The 26,609-nt window shown below is 40.3% G+C and overlaps 1 protein-coding gene across 2 annotated transcripts in view; it reads left to right on the forward strand.

Annotated features, from left to right (window-relative positions):
* LOC129725682 (run domain Beclin-1-interacting and cysteine-rich domain-containing protein) overlaps nt 1–17,311 on the forward strand; it is a 92,290-nt gene extending 74,979 nt beyond the window's left edge. For both annotated transcript variants that reach the window (XM_055681756.1, XM_055681766.1), the window contains exon 8: nt 17,062–17,311. In XM_055681756.1, the coding sequence (XP_055537731.1) occupies nt 17,062–17,238 (177 nt within the window). In that variant the 3' untranslated portion in view covers nt 17,239–17,311. The remainder of the gene's footprint in view (nt 1–17,061) is intronic.
* Nucleotides 17,312–26,609: the final 9,298 nt, after the last annotated feature.

The following is a 26,609-nucleotide window of genomic DNA, read 5'->3' on the forward strand; positions in this document are numbered from 1 at the left end:
CAAACAGGGCCTTTTACGGACTACGTAACCAGCTAAGGTCCCGCAGTCTGCAAATCCGTACTAAACTTGCACTCTATAAAACACTGATTCTTCCGGTGGCTCTCTACGGCCATGAATCATGGACGCTGAAAGAGGCTGATCGGCGAGCTCTTGGTGTTTTTGAGCGTAGGATTTTGCGTTCAATCCTTGGCGGAAAACTAGAAAATGGTGTTTGGCGCAGACGCATGAACCATGAAGTGTACCAGGCATACAAATCGGCGGATATAGTAAAGCGGATAAAACACGGCAGGCTTCAGTGGGCTGGGCATGTAGCGAGGATGCCGGATGAGCGTCAAGCGAAGGCTATATTTAGCAGGAATCCCGATAGAGGTCGTCGACTTCGAGGTAGACCCCGCACTCGTTGGATGTGTGCTGTCGACGAGGATGCACGCGAAATAGGTGTTAGGGGCGATTGGAGGATAGCAGCCCAAGACCGAAGGACATGGCGACGTATTCTGGATTCGGCACTGGATCGATAATCGGTCTGTCGCTCTCAAAGTAAGTATATATATATATATATATATATATATATATATATATATATATATATATATATACATATATATATATATATATATATATATATATATATATATATATATATATATATATATATATATATATATATATATATATATATATATATGTATATATATATATATATATATATATATATATATATATATATATATATATATATATATATATACTATATTTATATATATATTTATATATATATATATATATATATATATATATATATATATATATATATATATATATATATATATATATATATATATATATATATATATATATATATATATATATATATATATATATATATATATATATATATATATTTTATTTTTTTTTTTTTTTTCAGGTGGAGGGGAAATTTGCATCCAAACCCCTGAGGTGGACCAACCTCAGGGAGTGTGGGGTTGGTTTGAATCAGTGACCGGACCCACTAAAACCCCCTCCAGTCTCCAGCCCATAATACTCCCCGGGACCACCGCTAGGTATTGCTTCGGGGAGCGGCTTTTGTGCTCTGTGCACCCTCTTGGTTCTATAGATCTCTTTGCTAACTTAGCTAACTAACCTGGAGACTGGCCGTTAGCTAACACTGGCGTGTCGGTGATCAACCTGTCGCCTGTTTTGCAATTCTAAAACTATTTGAGAGGCGGCTGTACAAACCGCCCTCCAAATGTTTGGGTCTTTACACATCCTCCGAACTAGGTTGTCCGGAGTGGTGTCTGGCCCGCTCACTACCATCATGTCGCTCCGCGCATGCACAAAACGAGGGCACACGAAGAAGACATGCTCAGCAGTTTCTTCCGCATCCGCGCACTCGGGACACATGGGGGACCCCGCATGCCCGAATCTGTGTAGATACTGCCTGAAGCAACCATGACCTGACAGAATCTGTGTCAAGTGGAAGTTAACTTCTCCATGGCGCCTCCCGACCCATCCGGATACGTCCGGAATAAGTCGATGCGTCCATCTACCCTTTGCGGAATTGGACCATTCCTGCTGCCATCTGATCATCGAGAATGACCTTCTGGTGCCTCGTATACCCCTTGTGTCACGTTGATCGAAGCATTCTACGTCCTCCTTAATGGCTATGCTGATAGGCATCATGCCGGACAGGACGCAGATTGCGTCGTATGACACTGTACGGTACGCGCTCACAACCCTCAGGCACATGAGCCTGTAGGTACTTTCCAGTTTTCGACGATGACTGTTGGTACCTAACGCTTTGGACCACGCTGGCCCACCATACCTAAGTATGGACGAAACCACGCTGGCAAGAAGTTTACGCTTGCTGCCATATACCGCTGAGCTATTGGACATCATTCGAGATAGTCCTGCAGCGGCCGTTGAAGCCCTCTTACAGGCATAGTCGACGTGACTCTTAAATGTGAGCTTATCGTCAACCATAACTCCCAAGAGCTTCAAGGAACGCCTTGAGGTAATGGTGCAGTCACCGACTCTGACCACCGCCTGTTGCTCTAATTTGCGGTTGTTCACAACCGTAACCTCCGTTTTATGGTGCGCTAACTCCAGTTTCCTAGAGTGCATCCAGTCTTCGACCTTGCGTATGCAGTGCGCGGCCGTCAACTCGACCTCTTCGATCGACTCGCCGTAGACCTCTAGCGTGATGTCGTCTGCGAAACCGACGATCACAACCCCTACAGGGAACTTTAGTTTCAACACCCCGTCATACATGACATTCCACAACACCGGGCCCAGGATGGAACCTTGCGGTACCCCTGCGGTGATTGGGACGCACTTCTGACCCTCCTCCGTGTTGTAAACTAGTACCCGATTCTGGAAATAATTTTCCAAAATCTTGTACAACGACACCGGTACGTGGATGCTCCTAAGCGCGAGCGCTATGGAGTCCCAACTGGCGCTATTGAATGCATTCTTCACGTCAAGCGTGACGATTGCGCAATAGCGAATGCCCCAACTCTTATGCTGGAGTGCTACCTCTGCCGTCTTGGTGACAGAGAGAATAGCATCCAGCGTGGATCTACCTTTCCGGAAGCCGAACTGGTTACTTGCCAGACCGTTTACACCCTCTGTGTACTTCACCAGTCTGTTGAGGATAATCCTCTCAAGCACCTTGCCCGTAGTGTCCAGCAGACAGATAGGTCTGTATGCCGATGGGTCCCCTGGCGGTTTCCCAGCCTTCGGCAACAGCACCAATCTCTGTCGCTTCCACCTGTCCGGAAAGAGGCAGTCATCCAGGCACTTCTGCATGACTGCTCGAAATAGATCAGGGGCCACTTTCATGGCCGTCCTGATGGCCAAGTTCGGGATTCCATCCGGTCCCGGTGCCTTGCTCACCTTTAGGGAGTTGGCGATCACGATGAGTTCCTCATTCGTAACCCTTACCTCCTCCACAACCTCTGCACGGCTGCCGTCTCTCACGGATTGGATGCCCGGCAGGTTGGCCGACCATCCCTGGTCTGTGTCTGAGATACTGGAACGTCGGACGTGAGACTCAGCAACCGGAGGCCAAGGATTTGGCTCGTGTCGTGGAAAGAGTCCCTCGATGATGCGCTCCAGCATCGCTGGTGATCGCTCTGCAGGCGCCAACACGCCTTTGGTCTTCGCCATTACGACTCTGTAGGCGTTGCCCCACGGATTCGTATTGGCACTCGCGCATAGCCTATCGAAGCAGGCCCTTTTGCTCGCCTTTATCGCACTTTTAAGCGCCGATCTTGCAGATCCGAATACTACACGGCGCTCTACCCTCTGTGCATCGTTACGTGCACGTTGCAACATCCGTCTTGCACGGAGGCACGCGCTACGGAGGTCCGCTATCGCGTCGGTCCACCAGTATACCGGTGACTTACCATTCCTAGGTTGGCGGGTCCTAGGCATGGTGGCGTCGCACGCCCGCGATAATGTGGCAACTAATTGGTCAGCACTAGGGCGGAGCCAACTGCCCCCCTCGCGCTCTCTTCTCATTGCTTCTGCAAATACCTCGGCATCGAAATGCGATGTCTTCCACCCGCGGACGGTCGGAGTATTGGCTCTACCCGTCGCCTGCCGCCTCACGTTCTGGACTACGCTATAGCAGACCGACTGGTGGTCACTATAGGTGTAGCCATCGTCTACCCTCCAGTTCACGATCAGTCCTGGGCTGGAGAACGTCACGTCGATGATCGACTCCGCACCATTTCTGCTGAATGTACACTTGGTTCCAACGTTGGCCAGATCTAGGTTGAGCTTTGCCAAAGCTTCCAACAAGATCTGACCCCTCCGGTTCGTGCGGCGGCTTCCCCACTCAACAGCCCAAGCGTTGAAGTCGCCCGCCACTACTAAGGGTGTTAGTCCCGTCAGCTCCATAGATAACAAATCGACCATCTGGGTGAACCTTTCGATAGACCAACGCGGCGGAGCATAACAACTGCAGTAGAACACTCCGTCCACCTTGGCAACCGCGTATCCTTCATTTGAGGTTGACACAACCTCCTGAACCGGGAACTTGCTGGTCGTGCATATGGCCGCCGTACTGGACTTATCTGCAACCCAATTACCGTTTCCGGGAGGAATGCAGTAGGGGTCCGATACGATTGCGATGTCCGACCGCGACTCAGACGCTGCTTGGTATAGCAGCTGCTGTGCCGCATAGCAATGGTTCAGGTTCAATTGTGTCACCCTCACGCCCGTGGTTTCGTGGCCGCCTTACCGGCTGGGCACCGTGGGCCTCCCATAAAGTGCTTGGCGTCCCGTTTTCCAGTACATACCAAGCACTTGGGAGGCTCCCCGCAGTCTTTAGCTTTATGGCCAGCACCACCACAACGCCTACATAACTGGCTCCTATCGGGCCCCTTGCAGGTCCAGGACTTGTGTCCTCCCTCGAAACACCTGAAGCAAACGTCCGGCTGCTGGAGTATGCTCAGGGGACATACTGACCAGCCAACCTTAAGTTTGGCTGTCTTCAGGGCCAGAGTTGCATCGGCCGATGCAAGCCGGAAAGTGGCCACCTGGGTCCCGCTGGACCCTTTCGGAGGCGAATTACCTCAGTGGCTACTTCCACTCCGCACTTCTCCTTGAGGGCCTGTGCAATATCGCACCTCTCGGTGATTTCATCCAGGTTTTTGAGCTGGAGAGTCACCTCTGAGGTGAGTGCCCGAATTTGCACATCTTTCCCGAGGACCTGCTCGGCTACCGTCTTGTAGGCAGCGCCCTTGTTTTTAGCATCCTTACGGAGCTCAAGGATCATCTCGCCGGTGCGAGAACGACGGATGGTCCGCACATCCGCTCCCAGATCCTTGAGCTGGGTTTCGCCTCTCATTTTCTTCAAGACTTCGGAGTACTTGGACCCCTCCGTCTTGAGTATGAGGGCGTCGCCCCTGCTTCGCGCCTTCTTTCCCATTTTTGGACGATTTGTCGCCTTCTCGTCGTTGCGCTTGCTGTCTTTTTGGCGCTTCCTTCCTCCCACGGTAACCCAAGGGTTTCCCGTAGCTGCCACTTCGGCAGACTTTTCGGCGGACTTGGAGGCCGTTGGTGTGCTATCTCGCGGGCTTAGCACAACCAACCGTTTCTTGCTGTTCTCGGGGGCTTCCCCCGGAGACTGCCTTGCTCTTTTTGCGGCTGACCCGGAGGCGCAAACCGCTGCAAACGTGCAGGTGTCCGTTTGGACCGACTTCGTCGCCCTTCCGGTCACCTCCGTTGCATTCTTCTCTGCAGCCACCGCTCTTGCCTTGAGCTCGGCGTGCTCCTTCTTCGCAGCATCGACGGAGGACCGAAGCATGTAGAGAGCCTGCTTCAGGTACTTCGTCGTGTTGGTGCGACTTTTCGCAAACTCGATTATGGCATCGAGCTGCTCCGACAGCGCTACTACCTTCGGTAGCGTGTCTCGCTGTCTTCCGACCGCCTTTATCAACAGTGGACCAGCCACTGCGATGTCTTGCGTCGATCCGGTAGGCGTACTGCCTTTGCCGTCTTCGCAGGCGTCCTTTACTGTATCCATCTCCGCCTTTCTCGGCGGAGACCTCTGGATGCCTCCTCGTGCAAACGGGTTTTTCAACCCATCTGCGCCCAATTGTTGATCTTCATTTTTTTCAATATTCATTCTTGTTAATTGGGTCCCCCTTCCAGCCGCTATCCTTATCCATACTGGAGTGGTCGCCTATCTGGTCCCATGGTAGTCTATGCCGAAGCAGTGAGGCCATGGCTAGGGGCGGCTGCCATAGCGCCTTATGAGCAACTATGACACCCCCGACCGGCGCAAGTCAGGAAAGGACATCTGATCCCACTCCTGCCCGGTGGCAATGAATTTGGAACGTACTGGAAGGCCTGCCAGGTTTTACGGGACGGAGACCCCTGCACTGGTTGTTGTCTCGCCGTTTCAAGCCGTTGTCACACGACCTTACTAAGGGAGCTCGGCGCAGGTGCCAGCCCAGAATCGTGGTACGAAAACGAAATCCGACTCTTATCATATGGCGTTGCGACCAGTTACCGTAATTGGGAACTTACTGGCATCAATCCCAATGGGCGAATTAGTGCATTTGGGTGGTGGGAGCGGCACTATTCGCTCCGTCAGAGCTGCTTCCGGATAATGTGGCTTTTGTGAGAATTCGGCGGCCCAATGCCTGAGTCTCACCACAACCTAGGCTAGCTCTCGCTGATGGTCCGGGACTGCGTTCTTGCAGTTAGCACTTCCGTGGCCTACGGTAATCGCCAAATACCGACCCGTGGTGGCATACAGCTCTGCCAAATATATATATATATATATATATATATATATATATATATATATATATATATATATATATATATATATATATATATATATATATATATATATATATATATATATATATATATATATATATATATATATATATATATATATATATATATATATATATATATATATATATATATATATATATACATATACATATATATATATATATATATATATATATATATATATATATATATATATATATATATATATATATATATATATATATATATACATATATATATATATATATATATATATATATATATATATATATATATATATATATATATATATATATATATATATATATATATATATATATATATATATATATATACTAGCTGACCCGGCAAACTTCGTACCGCCGCCTTGAGTTTTATTGATTGTTGTATTGCAAAAACTGAAATATCTAACTTCTGCTAAAAAAAACATACCCAAGATATGTTTTAGCTCTGATTTGTTTTTAGTTTTTTTTTCAATCCAGCGCTAGTACAATTCTGAGTTTTTATTTGATTGAACATTATGAAGCACCTTTCAACCATAATCAAATTATTGCAATACATTTCTGAAAATAAACAGTCATTCTTTCAAATATTCTGAAGGAAATTATTACGTTATTTATTCAATTATTCAAAATCTTGGCTTAATGCAAATATAGTAATACCCTTCTGCCTGGCCAATCTCACTGGAACAGAGTTTATAAAAAGCTTCAGAATTCTAAATAATTCAAGCTCAAAATTCGGAATATACGAAACATGTGAAAGTGGTCAAGTCGGTCGTAGCCACTCAATTCTATATATTCCACAATGTCGGGGTCCGGGTCACGTGAACATGCAACACAGCGCTGTCCATGTGAGAAACATGAATACTCGGAGTTTATGCCACAAATTTTCAGTGTCTATTCTTGGGGTTTATCAATAGTCATCGCGAATGCGCGACGCACGGGAAATTGCAGACGTTTGAAATTGAACGGCACATCGGTAGGAGTAATCGGGATACGCGGGAGTATTACGACTTCTCCTTTGTAGTTTCCTGTCAGAATTGTCGCTTCAAGGACATTTGCCATCGGGTAGTGGCAGCAATGCACCTGTTCGGTGGTAAATTTGACCTTGAATCTATAAAGTAGTAGTATTTGAAAATATTTGATTGGCATTTTTCTCTTAATTGAGTGTTTAGGTTACTATACTTTATTTTTCTTTTGTTCAAGACTCGTTTAAAGACTATGGAAACTAAGTGTGTAACTGACGATTCTGAGATATATGGGGTGTCGAACGTCGGCACATTTCGAGATCGTCTTGTTCTTAACCGATCAACTTCCCTTCGGGACTCGTATATTGCCTGACTTTCTAATACTGTATCTTCAGTGTTGCGAAGCCTAACACTTTTATTGACCTGCTACTACTCGTGTCTTAACTCGCAAAACTGGAACAAAAACAACGAATTTAATTTTAATTCAACGGCATGTTAAGTATTTGAACATTCCACTTACAACAACTTCATCTGAAGAAAAAACACTTCGACCACAGCAGAAATTTTTGAAGTAGAATACTTCTCTCAGGAAGTTCGGCTACATAGGGATGTGAAATGAAATCTAAAACCGAAGAAAGTGAAAAATATGTCCAATTTCAAATGCTAATAAATCGGTTAGTATTCGATGGATTTCCTTCGTTCTTGCAGCAATAGATTGGAAAATCTTCTAAGATTTTTTCCAAAATGAGATAATTGTAATTTTATTATTCACACTATTGTACTATTGAAAATAGTCAAGCCTTGTCAAAACGAAAAATTTGACCTCTGGTCGTTATATGGTTGCTTCCCAAGCACTGTCGACAGAATCATTTACCTTGCAATTCAAAACATGCTATTTGGCCTATATAAGAGCCTGTTTCAGCCGAAGCCGCTCATAATAGTTCTAGACAGCGACAACAGCAGTCGTCCTCCCTTAGCAACAGCACTAGCAGTGCAGTGGATACCAGCGATGGCGAAAAGCGGCCACAGCTGTGGCGTAGCAATGGATAGCGCACTAGTTGCAGCGGACGATAGCAACGATAGCAGCTGGGCCAGGTGATGCAGGAACAGTGGATATTGATGGCAGCGTATAGCGGCCACAACTGTCGCATGGCTATGGATAGCGCACTAGTTGCAGTGGATCTCAGCATCGATAGCTGCTGATGCAGTGAGGCACTTTAGTGAAATGCAGTCTCTGTGCGATACTGGGCACTAGTAAATGCATTCAATGGAAAGTTGACTCATTTTGACAACTCGTGAGCCGTCTAGTTTTGAGTGTTATATCAGCATTTCACTATTTACTTTATCACAACGAATACTTTGTTCGCACTGTCAGTGATAACGCAAAGATGTAATCGGCATCTTATCCGATACTAAATTGAACAACAAATACAATACAAACAAATCCTTTTCAGGATGAAATAAAAACCTGATGATAAAGCGTTAATGTTTTCTCTTGAATTAATTTACATTTTAAATTTGTAAAAGTTGAAAATTTTACTTTATTTCCGTGTCTCAAAACGTACTGAATTATCTTTTCCTTCAGTCATGAGCACGACATCCGAAAAAAAAGTAAAAGTATTCTACTTCAACCTTGCGGTTGTGCCTTTGTAACATCCCTCCTGTTATTTTCAAAGTCAACTGGAAGATATGCAAGAATCAGTTTGATCATATAGATTAGGAAACATTCCTTTTATAACATACCCTTAGCGGCACCTTCGTTAGGAATCATTCCCACTACATGTGGAAGAAAATTTATCGAAACCAACTGAAACCAGCATGAATACTCCTCAGAATTCTTGCAAACACACATTATTATATTTAATCTACAGAAACCAATCCGAAAATCGCTTAGAACTATTCCATAAAATATAAAATATTGTTGACTACCTCGCGTGACCCAGTTTCACAGCAATCTTGCAATTCTTGCAACGAAGGGCGGGAAATATCAAGGGTTGGTTTTTAACGTTTAATAACCTTTCCAGTTGATTTTCGTTATTGCCATGGCATAGTGACAATTTGGTTTTGTCCTGACCAAAAATTCTCGCAAAAGCTAATGGCCAACCATTTTTCGGGTATCTTTTTTTTTTCAAACATACATGATACCAATTGTTTTTCACGTGACCATGTGACATAAAGCTGTTTATGCGAGAATATGCATGTTTGAGGTTTAATGCCACCAGTTATCAGGGCTTAGGGCATTATTGAATATCACGCAACTGCGGAGCGCGAAGGTACATACAGACGTTTGAAATTTAATGGTAAATTGGTAGGTAATATCTTAATATTTCATATGTTTTTTTAGGCAGATCTGCTGCCTAAGCACAGTGCAATTGAAACTTCGCAACATTAAAGTTTTCAATTCAACATTCAACAATTAATTGTAAATCCAGAGACAGACTTGGCATTTCTCTGCACCAGGTGTATCCGTCGACTCGCACGAGGAGCAGACTACTCGATTCGCGCGAAGAGAATTTTTTTCGCACGCCGTGAACACGCATTAGTTCGGAGGTGCGCGTGTGTTATTTCTCGAGTACACGGCGGGTGCACCGTGTAGATGAATGAAACCGAATGAGAAAACTAATAACCTACGCTTTGTCTACTTTATATTGGAAAAAAAGTTCAGTCACACTTGTTGAGTATTTGATTTTCGTGCCATAATGACTAGAAAACAGAAGTATTACAGAGATTTTACGCCGCAAAAAATGCCCCCGGACCATTATTTCATCTTTACGGACAGTCTCAGTTCTATTCAGGCTCTTCGTCGATGAAAACGATGAAGCACTCTCCGTACACGCACAGGAACATCAGAATGTTTTATCCGAAAAATCTTATTAGGTTACCCTAGTGTGGATCCCTTTTCGTTGTTCCATTCCGGTTAATAAGAAGGTGGACACTTTGGCTTAGGTAGGCGCAACAAATATGATATTTATGATAGACCTACGATTGCCTACAATAAGCTTTTGCAATTTTCTCGTCAGAGTACGCCTTCAAAGACGCACATCTACTGCGAATCAGGCTCACAGATAGTAATCAATGCGTTTGTGGATTGAACCATCATGACAATATGTACGTTTTGGTGGTTTTGGTGGTGCTGAACTCCGAGGCACCAGATCGTTACTTTTGGATACCCATGTTCCAGTTTGTGGTATCCTGGACCAAGGAAACAAGGCATGAACGATACTGATTTATGACTTCCGTAAATCGGAGTAGGATTGTGCCAGTGGGGTGAAATTGTGCCATACAAACCCATTGTTTGTTAGCTATCTCATGGCGCTCAAACGACCAAACTTTTTTTTAATAAGTTAATAAGTAAGATGACTGAATAGTCACGGGTTAGAAGTCACAACCTCACAATTTGATCCCGCCTGACGGTATTTGAAAAGCAGGGGAGGGGGGGTCATCAAACAACAAATCTAACCGCGCGGTAATTAAAAAAGAACATGCTAGTTTTAGTTTTAGGTTTAGTTCTAATTTGTTTAGCCTTTATAAGACATCCTCGAAATAGGATTTATCTGGTTTCTGTAGGAATTATTAGAAATAAATTTAAAAAATTGTTTGAAATAAGTAGCAATTAGGAATATTCACTATTGTTGTAGTGGATGAGCATCTGGACCATACGTGCTTATTCCTTCGTTACAATCACTATATTTTTATTTATACCACCAAGTGTCACACTGACCTGAGAATACAAAAAAGGACATATTGAACAAAATAAGAGATGTGAAGAACTGGCAAAGAAAAGCTGCGATCGTTTGCAAAAGGCTGTAAAAAGCTGAAAAACTAGAGTGGCTAATCAAAGTTCAGTACTCATTTTTCATGGGAATCCTATTACGGGACTCACGTAAGTGAGAAAAACGTCGCGAAGTGACATCTGCGTGAAATCTGGGTTATTATGAGTGTCATATAAGTGAAGTGAGAACGGAAAAAGCGACGTTTCGCGTGAAATTATTTTACGACCATTTTGAACGGTGAAATGATTCCACGAAGCTGCCTGTCTTAAAGTTGATTGATTTGTGATCTAATGGTAAATATTGGATTTATTCTTCAGTAACGAAGCGAATCAGAGTTTGATCCGTGCCTTAAAGCGGTAAATTTTCCATTTTTTTGCCCGATGAAAAAAATTCAAACTAGTTCAGGAAATTTTCGATACCGAAAAAAACATTTTTTTTGATGCCGAATGTCTTAGAAATGCAGAACACGTCAAGATCTGGTGTTATCTAGAAAAAAACGGGAAAAAACGACTTTCTGGGACTTAGACATTTTTGAACTGGGAATCAATCTCATTTCACTTGTTCTATTCTCAATTTCACTTCACTGTCAATCTCACTCCACGGAGGTGATTTTTGTTACCTCACTTGAGGTGGAATCGGGATTAGGTCTAAAAAAGTGAAGTGAGCGTGAGAGTGAAATATATTTCACCGTGAAGTGACTCCCGTAATAAGCACCCATATATACATTTATCGTCATACATCAGTTGCATTTGCGACCAACATGTTATCTCTTGAGTCATTTTGCTACTGTCGGCTCATCAGGCAGTAAAAATGCTTAGAATATTCATTTGAATGCTGGGAAAAATTACAGTGGCTTTAAAAATCAATCGCACTAGCCATGGCAATTATATGACGGACGCCGTGTGCCATCGTTCGGCTTTGCGGAGTAAAACTTTGGTTTTAGGTGTAAAACTTCGGCTTTCTCTTTTGCTGAAGTGTAAACGATTCGTTTTTTCCCGTGCAGAATGCATAGGAGTGAGCAGTTGCTTGTCAGGTTCAGCGTAAATGAATCGCGCGCGCGGAGTCCTTTGATTCCCGCGTAGTGCAAGTGAAAAATACACTTTGCTCTTCGGTCGCCCGGAGAAGAAAACCAAGTCTGTCCAGAGATTTGTAGGAATGCAAAAGTGCCTATTAAACGAAACATGAACGGAAATCAATGTTTTTGAGAAGCAAAAATTACACGTTCATTTTACCAGCTAACAGAATCATTGCAGCATGAGCAAATGTCAATGATCTAAGCCAGTGTGCATTTTAGAGAAAATTGAACAGATTGATTAGATCCGAGCAATGGTAAATTAAATCATCGCACATGTAGTGTTATTCTTGTTCTTTCTTTTCATTTATCAGATAAATAAAACAATTATTTGCAACTTTGTTCAAATAAGCCAGTAATTTAATTTACATTATCAAGCATATGCCCTTGAATAAAATCGAAGCCACGTTGAGAGTATTCACATGCATGTCGAGTTTGTTGCTACCACGCTATAGTTCTTTTGCATTGCAGGCAGCGAAAACGAATATCACTTTATATGTGAATCATTAAAAGGTGCTTGTTTACTCAACAACGACGCCTCGTTAACGACGCTACAACAGCTTGTCTACCGCTCATAGCCTGCAATCATAGTAATCTAATGACGTTGTTCTTGGAGTAAAAGGCGGGAAAAGGCGAAAATATATATATATTTTTTTTTAACTTTATCAGTTGATTATTGTAATTTTTATGGCTTATTAACTCGTCGAAAATCAAGACAATACAAACACAAAAAGAATCATTCAAATCCGTTGATTCTATTTCGAGTGAAACGCCGTTTAACAGACACCAACTTATTTTTATTTAATAGATATATATATATATATATATATATATATATATATATATATATATATATATATATATATATATATATATATATATATATATATATATATATATATATATATCATCCTCGCACCTGCGGTGATGAGTTACACGGCGAATAAACATCATACTGTTTATTCTACTTGCGCTTACGGGTGACTTTTTGCTGTTTTCGACACTCAAGCCAAGCGGATGACTAATGCTAATATAAGCAAGCTCTGACCAACTTTTATAAAACGGCTGGTGACCGTGTTCTAGTGGTGTTTGCTAGCTTCATGGAAAGAATCCGGTATAAGGGGCTGTTCAATAATTAGGAATATCTTACAAAAACTGGAAATATATGGTTACATAATTATAGAACGGCCCCTAAGTATGGCTTCTTTCCGGGTTTAAAGTATGCCACCTAATGTGACAAAACAAATCTATAATCGTGAAACATGGTGCAATTGTTAAGGAATCTGATATTTTACAGATATTGATTGAGCTCTGTAGAACCTTTTGCGGTATACTGCCGTTCCAATCATAGTAGTCCCATGTTCTACACAAACCTTATGCAAACTGGGACAACTATGCTTGGAAGGGTAGTAATAGTAGTCGTTTGTTATTTTTGCTTCCGTCTTTCTATTAGCAATAATATCTAGGGAGTCGGTCTTGATCACCCTCCCCCCTCCCCCTTTCCCTACTTGCGGTGCTCTTAAGCAATAAAACAAAAGAAGTGTTAAAATTCAATATAGTCAGGATGATGATTTAAGATATGTGATAATGATGTATTTGACCCACGCTTTGTATCTATTTTTGCCTTTCTCCTAGAAAGGTATAGCAATCACTTGCAAAACCGAAAGTATAAAAGTGCTCCAAAGGGCCGAATGGCATATATCACTCGACTCAGCTCGACGAGCTGAGCATTTTCTGTATGTGTGTGTGTGTGTATGTGTGTGTGTGTGTGTGTATGTGCAGATTTTTATTCTCACTCACTTTTCTCAGAGTCGGCTGGACCGATTTTCATGAAATTAATTGCAAATGAAAGGTCTTGTTGCCCCATAAGACCCTATTGAATTTTATTGTAATCGGATTTTTAGTTTAGAGGTTATGTTTGAAAATGTGAAAATCATGAAACATCAATATCTCAGAAACTACACAATTTGAACAAAATTGGTCTCAAAAGAACGGGCTACCTAGAAAACCCTTAAGTTTTGAATTTCATAAAGATTGAACTTGTGGTTCAAAAGTTATGAAAAGAAACGTGTTCTGAAGACTGTTTAATCTCACTCATGTTTCTCAGAGATGGCTGTACCGATTTTCATAAAATCAGTGTTAAATGGAAGGTCTAATTGCCCCATAAGACCCTATTGATTTGTTTTGCAATCGGACTATAACTTTGCCTGTTATGTTTAAAAATGTGAAATCCAGCTATGCAAAAGAACATATTCCGAAGACTACTTGGACTCACTCACTTTTCTCAGAGATGGCCGACCCGATTTCCACAAAATTAGTGTCAAATGAATGGTCTAGCTGCCTCAGTAGACCCTATTGAATTTTACTGTAATCGAACTGTAATTTCATTTCCAATGTGCCGACTTGTGAAAATCACGAAACTTCATTATCTCCGAAACTACACAACCGATTTGATTATTATTATCAGATGAGCGGGCTAGTTAAGGATTAACTGATGAATTATGATTGAACACGTGGCTTCAAAGTTTGGCTGCCCTACACGTTCCCATTTCATTTGATTATAATCGAACCTAAGCAACCGTTATGTATTAAATTGTTAATGAAACAACGAAAGTCTATTATCTCAAAGATTACATGACTTATTTGAACATAACTAGTGTCATACGAACGAGTCAACTCGCAAACTTACAAATAACAAACTTCATAACAATTTGATATGTGGCTCAAAAGTTATGGAAAGAAGAGAAATTCAAAGACTATTTAAAACTATACCTGCTTTGATCGATATATGTGGCCTCAACATAATTTAAATGTGGTGTCGTACTATTTAAACGTTCCAAGTTCATTGATTCCTTGCGGTTCGTTTGAAGTCTGCAAATGCACGACGAATCGGCCATAGGATATGATCAAAGTCAAATAACAAATCGTTTGAAATAATTGGTTTTATCGAAATGACATCATCCTCGTCTTTTGGCTTCTGTACATCGCCTTAATTCTGAATATATTCATATTGGGTGGTATTCTGTCATTATCAGCAGACTTTCTGACATCAATCTGACACCGGAAATACCCATATTGGGAGGTATTTTTGATTGTTTTCCAGAAACTAAAAGTGGTCGTCTTCAAATTCAAAATGGTGTCCAGGGTCAATGTTTGGTTACTATGCATCATCACGTTTACGGAAATATCCATATTGAGTATTATTCGGTCATTTCCGACTGTTGCCTATAAGTTGCCATTTAGCAATTCAAAATGGTGCCTGAGGTCAATTGTTAGCTCCTTGCATAATTCTGGTTTCAGAGATACTCATATTGGATAGTATTTGTTTATTTTAGGCTGTTTTTCACAAACCGGTAGTCGCCATCTTGGATTTCAAAATGGTATTTAGGATACTGGTTAAAGAAAAACTCATATTGAGTGATATTTGGTTACTTTGGACTGTTTTTCAGAAGCCGAAAGTCGTAATTTTGGACTTTAAAATTGCCTGTGAAATCAATTTCTGTCATCTGGGCGTAATTCTGGTTCCGAAAACATTCATATTGAATGGTATTTGGTCATTTCCGGCTGTTTGCCAGACACCGGAAGTCACCATCTTAAAATTCAAGATTGTGTCTGTGATCAATTTTTAGCTTCTGTGCATCTTTCTGGTTCCAGAAATACTAATATTTAATGGGAATCGTCCATTTCAGGCTGTTTTCCAGAAACCGGAAGTTGCCATCTTACAATTCAAAATGTTGTCTGAAGTCGATTTGTGGCTCCAGTGCATCATTACGGTTCCGGAAATACCTATATTGGGTGGTATTTGGTCATTTGCCGCTGTTTTTCCGACACCGGAAGTCGCCATTTTGGATTTCATAATGGCATTTGGAGACAATTTCTGGATTTTGAACGGCATACTGGTTAAAGAAAAACTCATATTGGGTGGTATTTGGTCATTTTCTGCTGTTTTCAGAAACCGGAAGTCGCCATCTTAGAATTTAAAATGCTATCGGTGGTCGATTTTAGCTCCTGTGTATTGTTCTAGATCCGGATATTATTATATTGGGTGGAAATCGGCCATTTTCGGCTGTTTTCCAGAAACCGGAAGTTGCCATCTTACAATCCAAAATGTTGTCTGAGGTCGATTATGAAACATATTTGTTACCACTAAAAACATTCACCTGCCAATATGGTTCCATTTAGTTGATTAGTTCGCGAGATGTGCAGAAATTTGTGAAGAAACATGTACTTCCAGAAGAGGGAGGGGCGTCAAACCATTATGGACATATTTGTTACCTCTAAAAACATTCACATACCAAATTTGGTTGTATTTTCTTGATTGGTTCTTGAGCTATGCGAAATTTGTGTTTTATTTTCATGGGATCCCTCCCTTATAGAAGAGGGAGTCGGGTGTCAAACCATTATGTACATATTTGTTACCACTAAAAACATTTACCTGCCAAATTTTGTTCCATTTGGTTGATTAGTTCTCGAGATGTGCACAAAATTGTGTTTCATCCAACTATTATGGACATATTAGTTACCCCTTAAAACATCCACATGCCAAATTCGGTTTCATTTGCTTGGTTTGTTCTTGAGTTGTGCAGAAATTTATGTTTCATTTGTATGGGACCCCTCCCTTCCAGAAGAGGGAGGGGTCTCAAACTATCATAGGAACCTTTATCGGCACCAAAAACCCCTACATACAAATTTTTACGTCGATCGGCTCGGCAGTTTCAGGCCTACATGGATCAGACAGACAGACAGACTTGACTGCATTTTTATATGTAAAGATTACAACATCAATATTTTAGAACCTAACGAGTGAATACATCTATTGGATTGAAGCGTTCATGTATATCTATTTTCACAAATAAAAAATTGAATGAGAAAGGCTGGGTCTGACCGCTAGGTGGATTAATTTAGGTTTTTAATATTTGTTTTTGTTTTTACAGCTTTGCCTTGCACATGGGTTTTTATGCGAAAACTGTGATCGAAAGGAGATTATATTTCCTTGGCAAAATCGTGTAGTTAAATGTAGCAAGTGCGGCGCATGCTTCCATGAAACATGCTGGCTCCCCGACTGTGTTAAATGTGATCGTTTGCTGAGGAGACGATTGTCGAGAAAGTAGAATTTAACTTAAAATTTTATCCATATTCTCAGTATTTTCTAGTTATATTATTATATAAACGATTATTGACATATTTATAGCGTTTTTAAAATTTAAAAATATCCGAAAATCCGACACGATTGCTCAGGTTTTGTGGGGCTTCAATATATAGTTTATAGAAGTGATTTGTGGAAACAATATTGATCACAGAACAGCTATGTTACTGCAGTCGGTTTAAATGACACATGCACATTCAAACTACACGACAATTGTTTTTGGACTGATATTCTTTGTCCTAAAAAAATTGTCTCATGACGCTGGGTTGAACAGAAACATTCATAAAATACAATTTTACAAAACTTCATATTAGATTTGTTATTATACATCCAATATTCGCAAAATTTTATGACAGACAACTATAAATATTTTAAGTTCCCTTGAGTTTTTTATTATTTCAGCTTTTCTAAGAATGTTATATATATATACAAGCAAAAGTTGTAGTCTGAGCAATAATCGCGTTCTTTCAATTCGCACAAGCGATGATCTGATTTCTTACACATGACGCAATAGTTATTCAGCAAATACAGTAAACAAGCTCAACGCTGATTTGACAGTTTTTTCCAAATTTTTGACTTTGCATAGACAAACGTATAAAACGATACTTGTGTTGGTGAAATTTTTTCCAAACATGCAACTTTTGCGTTTATAGATATATTTTAATAGTTCTTTGTATCGAATACTAGTTGAACGTGTCCGGCGTTACTCGGGATCAAAGGATTCAAAATTAAGAATCATTTCTCACATACTAGCACAACTCACTTCGGGAATATTACATCACATTCCATTTTCGGCTTTTGAGTATCATTCCGAAACCAAAAGCCATCATCTTGGATATCAGAATGGCGTCCGTGTGAAATTTTGTTCTAAGGTCACATTCTGGTTTTGAAAACACTTATATTCGATGGTTACTTACCTTACCGGGACATCCCGCACGTTGCGCTCCTTTTTATTTATTTATTTATTTCGTCAAGCAAATGTTGACTACAGTTATGATAATACAATGTTTTCTTATATTCTATACATTATTTCCAGTAGTTAGTCGTTTTTTGATTTGATTTCTGCCCATAGTGATGTCGATTGTTTCGCAGTGCTGATTATAGTGACGCATCATGCGATTTATTGGGCCATTTTTTGAGTAGTCAGTTCTGTGAGAGTTTTCCGAAAATATTTTACGATTTCTTAATTGACGACTGGGTGCATAAAAATTTAGTTGCGATGATAATTTAAAAGATTGCACGCGTTGAGAAATAATGTCATTGATAAAATAAAACATTGAAAGTTCGCGGCGTTCTTTAAGTGCCATCATCTCGATTACGGAAATATCCATATTGAGTATTATTCGGTCATTTTCGACTGTTTCCCAGAAGCTGCCATTTAGCAATTTGAAATGGTGCCTGAGGTCAATTGTTAGCTAATTGCATCATTCTGGCTCCGAAGATGCTCATATTGGGTGGTATTTGGTCATTCTAGGCTGTTTTTCAGAAACCGAAAGTCGTCATTTTGGACTTCGAAATTGCCTGTGAAATCAATTTCTATCATCTGGGCGCATTCTGGTTCCGAAAGCATTCATATTGAATGGCTTTACCGCTGTTTTTTCGAAACCGGAAGTCGCCATTTTGAATTTCATAACCGCATTTGGAGACAATTTCTGGATTGTTATCGTCATACTGGTTAAAGAAACACTGATGTTGGGTGGTATTTGGTCATTTTCAGCTGATTTTCAGAAACCGGAAGTCGCCATCTTACAATTCAAAATGGTATCTGTGGTCGATTTCAGCTCCTGTGTATCATTCTAGATCCGGATATTATTATATTGAGTGGAAATCGGCCATTTTTGGCTGTTTTCCAAAAACCGGGAGTTGCCATCTTACAATCCAAAATCTTGCCTGAGGTCGATTATGGAACATATTTGTTACCACTAAAAACATTTACCAGCCAAATTTAGTTCCATTTAGCTGATTAGTTCTCGAGATGTGCAGAAATTTGTGTTTAATTTGTATGGAACCCTTCCCTTCCAGAAAAGGAAAGGGCGTCCAACTATTATGGACATATTTGTTACTCCTTAAAGCAACCACATGTCGAATTTGGTTTTATTTGCTTGGTTTGTTATTAAGTTGTGCAGAAATTTATGTTTCATTTGTAAGGGACCCCTCCCTTCCAGAAGAGGGGGACCCCTACCCCTACATACAAATCTTTACGTCGATCGGTTCGGTAGTTTTCGAGTCAGACAGACAGACCGGACTGCATTTTTTTATGTATAGATTACAACATCCTAAATTATTACAATTATTATTACAACATCCTAAATTATTACAACATCCAAAAATTATTTTAGAACCTAAAGAGTGAATATACATTCATTGGATTGAAGCGTTCATGTAAATCTATTTTCACAATTAAAAGTTTGAATGAGAAAGGCTGGGTCTGACCGCTAGGTGGATTAATTTAGGTTTTTTTGCCTTTCTCCTGGAAAGGTATAGCAATCACTGGAAAAACTAAAGGTATAAAAGTGGTCCCAATGGCCGAAGGTCATATACCACTCGACCCCTTTCGACGAACTGAGCATTTTCTGTATGTATGTATGTATGTGTGTATGTGTGTGTGTGTGTATGTGCAACTATTTTTTTCTCACTCACTTTTCTCAGAGATGGCTGGACCGATTTTCATAAAATTAATTGCAAATGAAAGGTCTTGTTGCGCCATAGGTTGCTATTGAATTTCATCGTAATCGGACTTTTAGTTTAGAGGTTATGTATCAAAATGTAAAAATCACGAAACATCAATATCTCAGAAACCACACAACCGATTTCAATATAACTGGTTTCAAGTGATCGGGCTGTCTCCAAAACCCTTAACTTTTAAATTTCGTTATGATTGAACATATGGTTCAAAAGTTATGTAAAGAAAAGTTATCCTGAGATTATTTATACTCACTCATTTTTCTCAGAGATGGCTGAACCGATTTTCACAAAATTAGTGTCAAATGAAAGGTCTAGTTGCCCTATAGGTTGCTATTGAATTTCAGTGCAATCGGATTGTAACTTGGTACGTTGTTCATAAAAATGTGAAATCACATAATGAAAGTAAACATATTGACTTTCTCCTAACGATCACTGGCTAATTAAAAGGTAGAAAAATGATCCAAATTTCGATCCAGTTCGATGAACCGAGCATTTTCTACACGTATGCATGTAGAGGTGTACATGTGTGTGTGGGTGTGGGTGTGTACGTGTGTATACCTTTTTACCTTTCTCCTAGAAAGGTATAACAATCACTGCAAAAACTAAAAGAATAAAAGTGCTCAAAAGGGCCGAATGTCGTATATCACTCGACTCAGTTCGATGAGCTGAGCATTTTCTGTATGTGTGTGTATGTGTGTGTGTGTGTGTTAGTATCAAATGATTAGTAACAAATGAAAGGTCTAGCTGCCTCATAACACCCTATTGAAATTTCATTATCTTTGAAACTACACAACCGATTTTAACAATATTGAAATCAGATGAACGGGCTTGTTAAGGGTTAACTGATGAATTATGATTGAACACGTGGTTTCAAAGTTTGGCTGTCCTATACGTTACCTTTTCATTTGATTGTAATCAAACTTAAGCAACCGTTATGTTTCAATTTGTAAAACAACGAAAGTCTATTATCTCAAGTATAACACGACTTATTTGAACATAACTAGTGTCATACAAACGAGTCATCTCTCAAACTTACAAATAACAAACTTCTTAACAATTTGAAATGCTGTTCAAAAGTTTTGGAAAGAAAAGAAAATCAAAGACTATTCAATACTATACCTGCTTTGATCAATATATATGGCCTCAACATGATTTAAATGTGGCATCGTACTATTTGAACGTTCCCGGTATCGCTCGTGATTAAATTGTTCGAAATTGAGAGTCATTTCTTTTATTTCGCTATTTCTTAAGCACTAACATTACGTCAAATTTCTTATTTTATACTTTAATTACAACATCAATATTTTAGAACTCAAAGAGTGAATATATCTTTATTGGATTTATGCATTCATGTAAATCTATTTTTACAAATAATAAGTTTGAATGAGAAAGGCTGAGTATGACCGCTAGGTGGATTAGATTAGGTTTTTTTTCCTGTAGGAGACTGAACAACTGCAAGCATTGATAGTAGATCTATTGTGGTATACTTCGCCTTAATCTAGGTCCATTCAATTTTGGTGCATAGCTATTATTGAGTTGATGTCCAATTTTGATTTGCCTGTGTATCCCAGTCAGGTATCACAATCCGAATGAAGTGTTATATCTGAGAAGAGCCTTCGTTCCATATTTCCGAAGGATTTAGAAATTTCTTACTGAGGATACGTCATCTGCGTTGTATTAATACTCTGCATTCGCAGAGTAGGTGGTCCGGTCCCAAGTAACATTTTTATCTCTATTTTGGTTTTGAAGCGAATGCTAGAAACAATTTTTAAAACTGCCTTTGACGACTACACTATTATAACAAATATTCACCAACCACTACAAAACCACGTTATAATAATTTGGCCCAGTTTTGTTGCAATCAATAAAAAGTTGCAAGCGATCCGTTTTAGGAGCGATGGTTTTAAAAAAGATTTAGCAATGACCTATTGAAACCGTCGCATTACTCATGCTAGTAGTTAGGTTATAACAAATGATTGAAATAAGCTATATAACTATAGCGGACCTTCTGATTCCCCTCCTGGGGAAGCTATATGACAAAAACTTATGCACATCATACATATGATGTTTAAGTTTTTAAGTTGTTTATTTTCTAGCTCATTTGCGTTAGCTTGACGGAGCAGTGTTTACAATACATTTTATTTTTACAGGCTAAAAACAAACTTGTTACAGAGAGTCATCGCTACACTCGATTTACTACGGTTAGTATGGTTTTACAATTTTCTGGTTGGGGGTTGTTGGGTCGGAACTTGAGTTTGTTTGTGTTATTAAGTAATCATTAACTATAACTATTCTGAGATAAATCAAAACTAATTTCTAATTACTAGTGACACCATTGCACCGAATTATCATGATCTCGAAAAAGGTACAGCACTGTATCCAATCAGGTTTCGAGTTTTTGTGTCTCCAGCACAAAGTACATCAGCCACTTAGTGTAAGAAGGATGGGTAATCTGATAAGATACAAAAAAAAAATTATTTTAGAGTTTAATATCCGCATTTTTCAAAAAAACAGTATAGCTCTGACATATACTGGAGATCACCACTTCCCAGAATGTCTCTAACGGGTACATTTGCTTGTCTTGCTCTGGCCCGAAGGGAATCTATTAGCTTGGACCTAACATCAGAGTATTCGGCACACGGCCAAACAATGTGCTCGATGTCGTGGTAGCCATCGCCACAAACGCAGTGATTACTTTCCACAATTCCTATTCGAAAGAGATGCGTGTTTAACGTGTAGTGATTGGACATAAGTCTTGACATCACGCGAATGAAGTCCCGACTTACATCCAACCCCTTGAACCATGCTTTCGTCGATACCTTAGGAAAAATGGAATGTAGCCACCGTTCCAGTTCATCTGAATTCCATGATAATTGCCAACCATTGAGTGTTCTCTGACGCAAAACAATAAAAAATTCATCATAAGCAATTGGTCTATTATAAATATCGCCATCAATAGCACCCACGTTGGCTAAAGAGTCAGCCTTTTCATTGCCCGGAATGGGAACAATGAGAAGGTACCCACGCTAAGGTAACCTGATAATTTTTATCTGTTAAAGCACTTAAAAACCGACGTACAGTCAAATCCCTCTATAACGACACTTTTCAAAGCGACAAATCTCGCTATAGCGACATTCTCAACAGTCCCTTCTGTTTTATACTAAAATCCTTTGTTTTATTGCGACATTTCGCTATAACGAACTTCCTCTATAACGGCATAACAAAACTAATACTTGTCATTCTTTATTGCGACAATAATACAGTCGAATCTCTCTATAACGACATTGCTAAATCTATAACGACATTCTCGACGGTACCTTCTGTTCTACATTCTTCGTATTATTGCGACATTTCGCTATAACGACAGTCCCTTGCGATGTCGCTATATAGGGATTCGACTGTATTTCCCCAGGAAATACGAGGTGTGCTTCACAGTCTTCATCGATCGCAGAGCCTCAATGGCACTGAGACTATCTGTGAAGATTAAGGAGTGGTCTATGGGTATGGTTTCGATGATCCCAAGAGAGTACTGAATAGCAGCAAGTTCTGCGGTGTACACAGAAGCAGGAGCATCGAGTTTGTAGGAGGCAGTAAAATTTTCGTGGAAAACACCGAAGCCAGTGGACTCATCTAGATTAGATCCGTCAGTATAAAACATTTTATCACAACTCACATGTCTAAACTTTTTTGAAAAATCTTGGGAATCTTTTGCGATCGCAATTGATCCGGGATACCAATAATGTCTTCTTTAATGGTGGTGTCGAAGAATATAGCATTGTTAGAAGTATCTAAAGGAGCGACATTGAAGGGAACGTATGAAGAAGGGTTAATATCTTGAGCCATGGAGTCAAGATATAAAGACATAAATCTGGATTGAGATTGAAGGTCGACCAACCTCTCAAAATTTTCAATTACTAACGGGTTCATGACCGTACATCGCATAAGTAACCGGTACGAGAGATTCCAAAAACGATGTTTCAACGAAAGAATACCCGCTAGCACTTTAAGACTCATCGTGTAGGTCGACTGCATGATCCTAAGGCAATACGCAAACAACGATATTGTATTCTTTCTAGTTTTATATGTGTGTTTTTGGAGCGGAGCGAAAGCAGAAACAACCTTATTCAAGAACTGACAGTATCGTTGTTTGGTATAACCTTAGAAAGTCTCCTGGGTGGGCACCCCACCAGGTTCTGGTAATCGTACGAAGAAAATCAATCCTCTGTTGGCATTTTTGTGTTAGATACAAGCCCAGGTGCATTTAGAGTCGAACCAGACCCCGAGATATTTAGCGACTAAAACCTTAGAGATCGTTTTACTTGTTAGTAGGAGCTGCAGCTGGGCTGAGTTATGCTTCCTAGAAAAACGACCAGCTCAGTTTTCTCCGGAGAGAATTCGATACCCAGCTTAAGGGCCCATTCAGACAAATTGTCTAAAGTATCTTGCAATGGTCCTTGCAGATCTATAGCCTCGCTTCCAAGAATGGATACAACACTGTCGCCTACAAGTTGCCTTAGCGTGCATGAATTTGCAAGACATTCATCAATGTCATTGACGTAAGAATTATATAAGAGAGGGCTTAAGCATGAGCCCTGAGGAAGACTCATGTAACTAATTCGGGAAGTTGTCGAATCACCATGTGAGAAATACATATGCTTTTCTGACAACAAATTGAGCAAAAAATTATTCAAATTTGGTGAAAGTCCCTGCGAATGAAGTTTTTCGCTTAAAACTTCTACAGAGACAGAGTCAAAAGCCCTCTTTATGTCCAAGAATGCGGAAGCTTTTTGCTCTTTTCGAGTAAAGTCGAGTTGAATTTCAGTAGAAAGCAACGCTAAGCAATCGTTCGTTCCTTTTCCCCGGCGGAAGCCAAATTTAGTATCTGAAAGTAAACCATTTGTTACGACCCATTTGCCTTACCTTGAGAGGATCATTTTCTCCATTAATTTTCGGAGACAAGAGAGCATCGCAATTGGCCTATAAGAATTGTGATCAGAGGCAGGTTTTCGGGTTTTAAATAGCAATGACTTTTCTCTCTCCAGTCATGCGGAACAATGTTTTGCTCAAGATACTTGTTGAACAAGTTCAACAAGCGTCTTTTTGCAGAATCGGGTAGATTCTTCAACAAATTGAATTTAATTCTATCTAACCCTGGAGCGTTATTGTTGCACGAAAGGAGAGCCATTGAAAATTTCAACATCGAAAATGAAGGCTCTTCCGTTGTTACTAATAACGCGTCGCGAAAGGTCTTCCGTTCCGGTACAGAGTCGCGGCGTCGATGATCAAGCCAGAAAGAAACGCGTATTCTTCCTCCGCAGGGATATATATCGAAGCAAGGCAAAGGTCTTTTCCATTCATATTGGTTTGAATGGCAACGACTTCAATATTCGAGATCCGAGGGAGATTGATTCTAAAAAAGTAGTAACACTTTCTGATTCCTAAAAGTAACCCTCCACCATGTGAGTCTCGGTCTCGACGGATTATGTTAAAATCGTGGAAATTGGGTTGATTATAAGAAGTTTTACAAAGTGCAGAAACGCCACAATTATAAGTGTTTATTAAATGAGAAAATAAATCGAATTTGGGGATGATACTTTTGCAGTTCCACTGTAATACAGTGATCAAATCCCTAACCTCTTTCGACGTATTAGTCGTCGAAAGATATGATGGCTGAAATGAGGGGCCAAGTTGTAGTAAGTTGCTTTAAAAATGTTTTTACTGTAGGTAGAAGGGCAAGAAGAATATTTTGAAGGGGATCTGGTAGGTTGAACGTTGTAAATATCCAGCCCACGATGTCAAAAAATTTAATGAACCCTGTTTCTTTTTTATCTTCTGATCGAGTAATGGGTACACAATGGGTTTTTGGTACCCCAGAAAGCGGTGGGTACTCCTGGTTGGATTTGAAATTAAAACCGAGGTACTTGCTTCGGTTTTTCTTCACCGCTCCCTTTTGACGTTGACTAACGTCTATATCGAAGTTAGGCACCTGAATTTGAAAATCTAGTAATTCAACCAGGATAAACCCGGGAAAAGTGGTCAGGTGTTGAGCGCTTATTTTCCAGTCATTTATAATAAGGTTTTCGAAGTTTTAGCATCAATCGATCAGAAATTCTTTTACGGTTCAATTCATGTAACAAAAACAAAATATTGTTTGAGATACACTATTGAAAAAATGGTAATTAATATCGATTGTCTAAATCAAACCGCGCAGCTAATCACTACCTCTCTTCCCAAGCACAGTCGACACTAACGGATACAATCGATCTGACTTTGTTGTTATTGTTGTTGTCACTTTCTGTTTCCGATGCTTATTTACGTTCCTTGTCATTCCATTAGCTACTTAGCCCCTCCTTTCTAACTAACTGACGAAGCCTTGGTATAAAGGTACCGTTCGAACATTTCACCCCATCAGTTAAGTTTACTAGCAGCAGGCAGCAGCAGCGGACATCAACACCGATGGCAGTAGGCGAAGTGGATCAGCAGCGGGCAACAGCGGCGGTGGTAGTGGTTGGCTGCAGTTCTTACCTCTTTCAGTTCGGCTTCCCTTCGATCTGAGTTGGACTCCACCAGCGGTAATCCGATTCAGATATCGTTGGGTGAATACAACCCGAAACTGAAAGAGACTCGCACCGTCAGGGGGTTTGAGATGCC

Source organism: Wyeomyia smithii, chromosome 1 (assembly GCF_029784165.1).
Source record: "Wyeomyia smithii strain HCP4-BCI-WySm-NY-G18 chromosome 1, ASM2978416v1, whole genome shotgun sequence".
NCBI classification, from domain to species: domain Eukaryota; kingdom Metazoa; phylum Arthropoda; class Insecta; order Diptera; family Culicidae; genus Wyeomyia; species Wyeomyia smithii.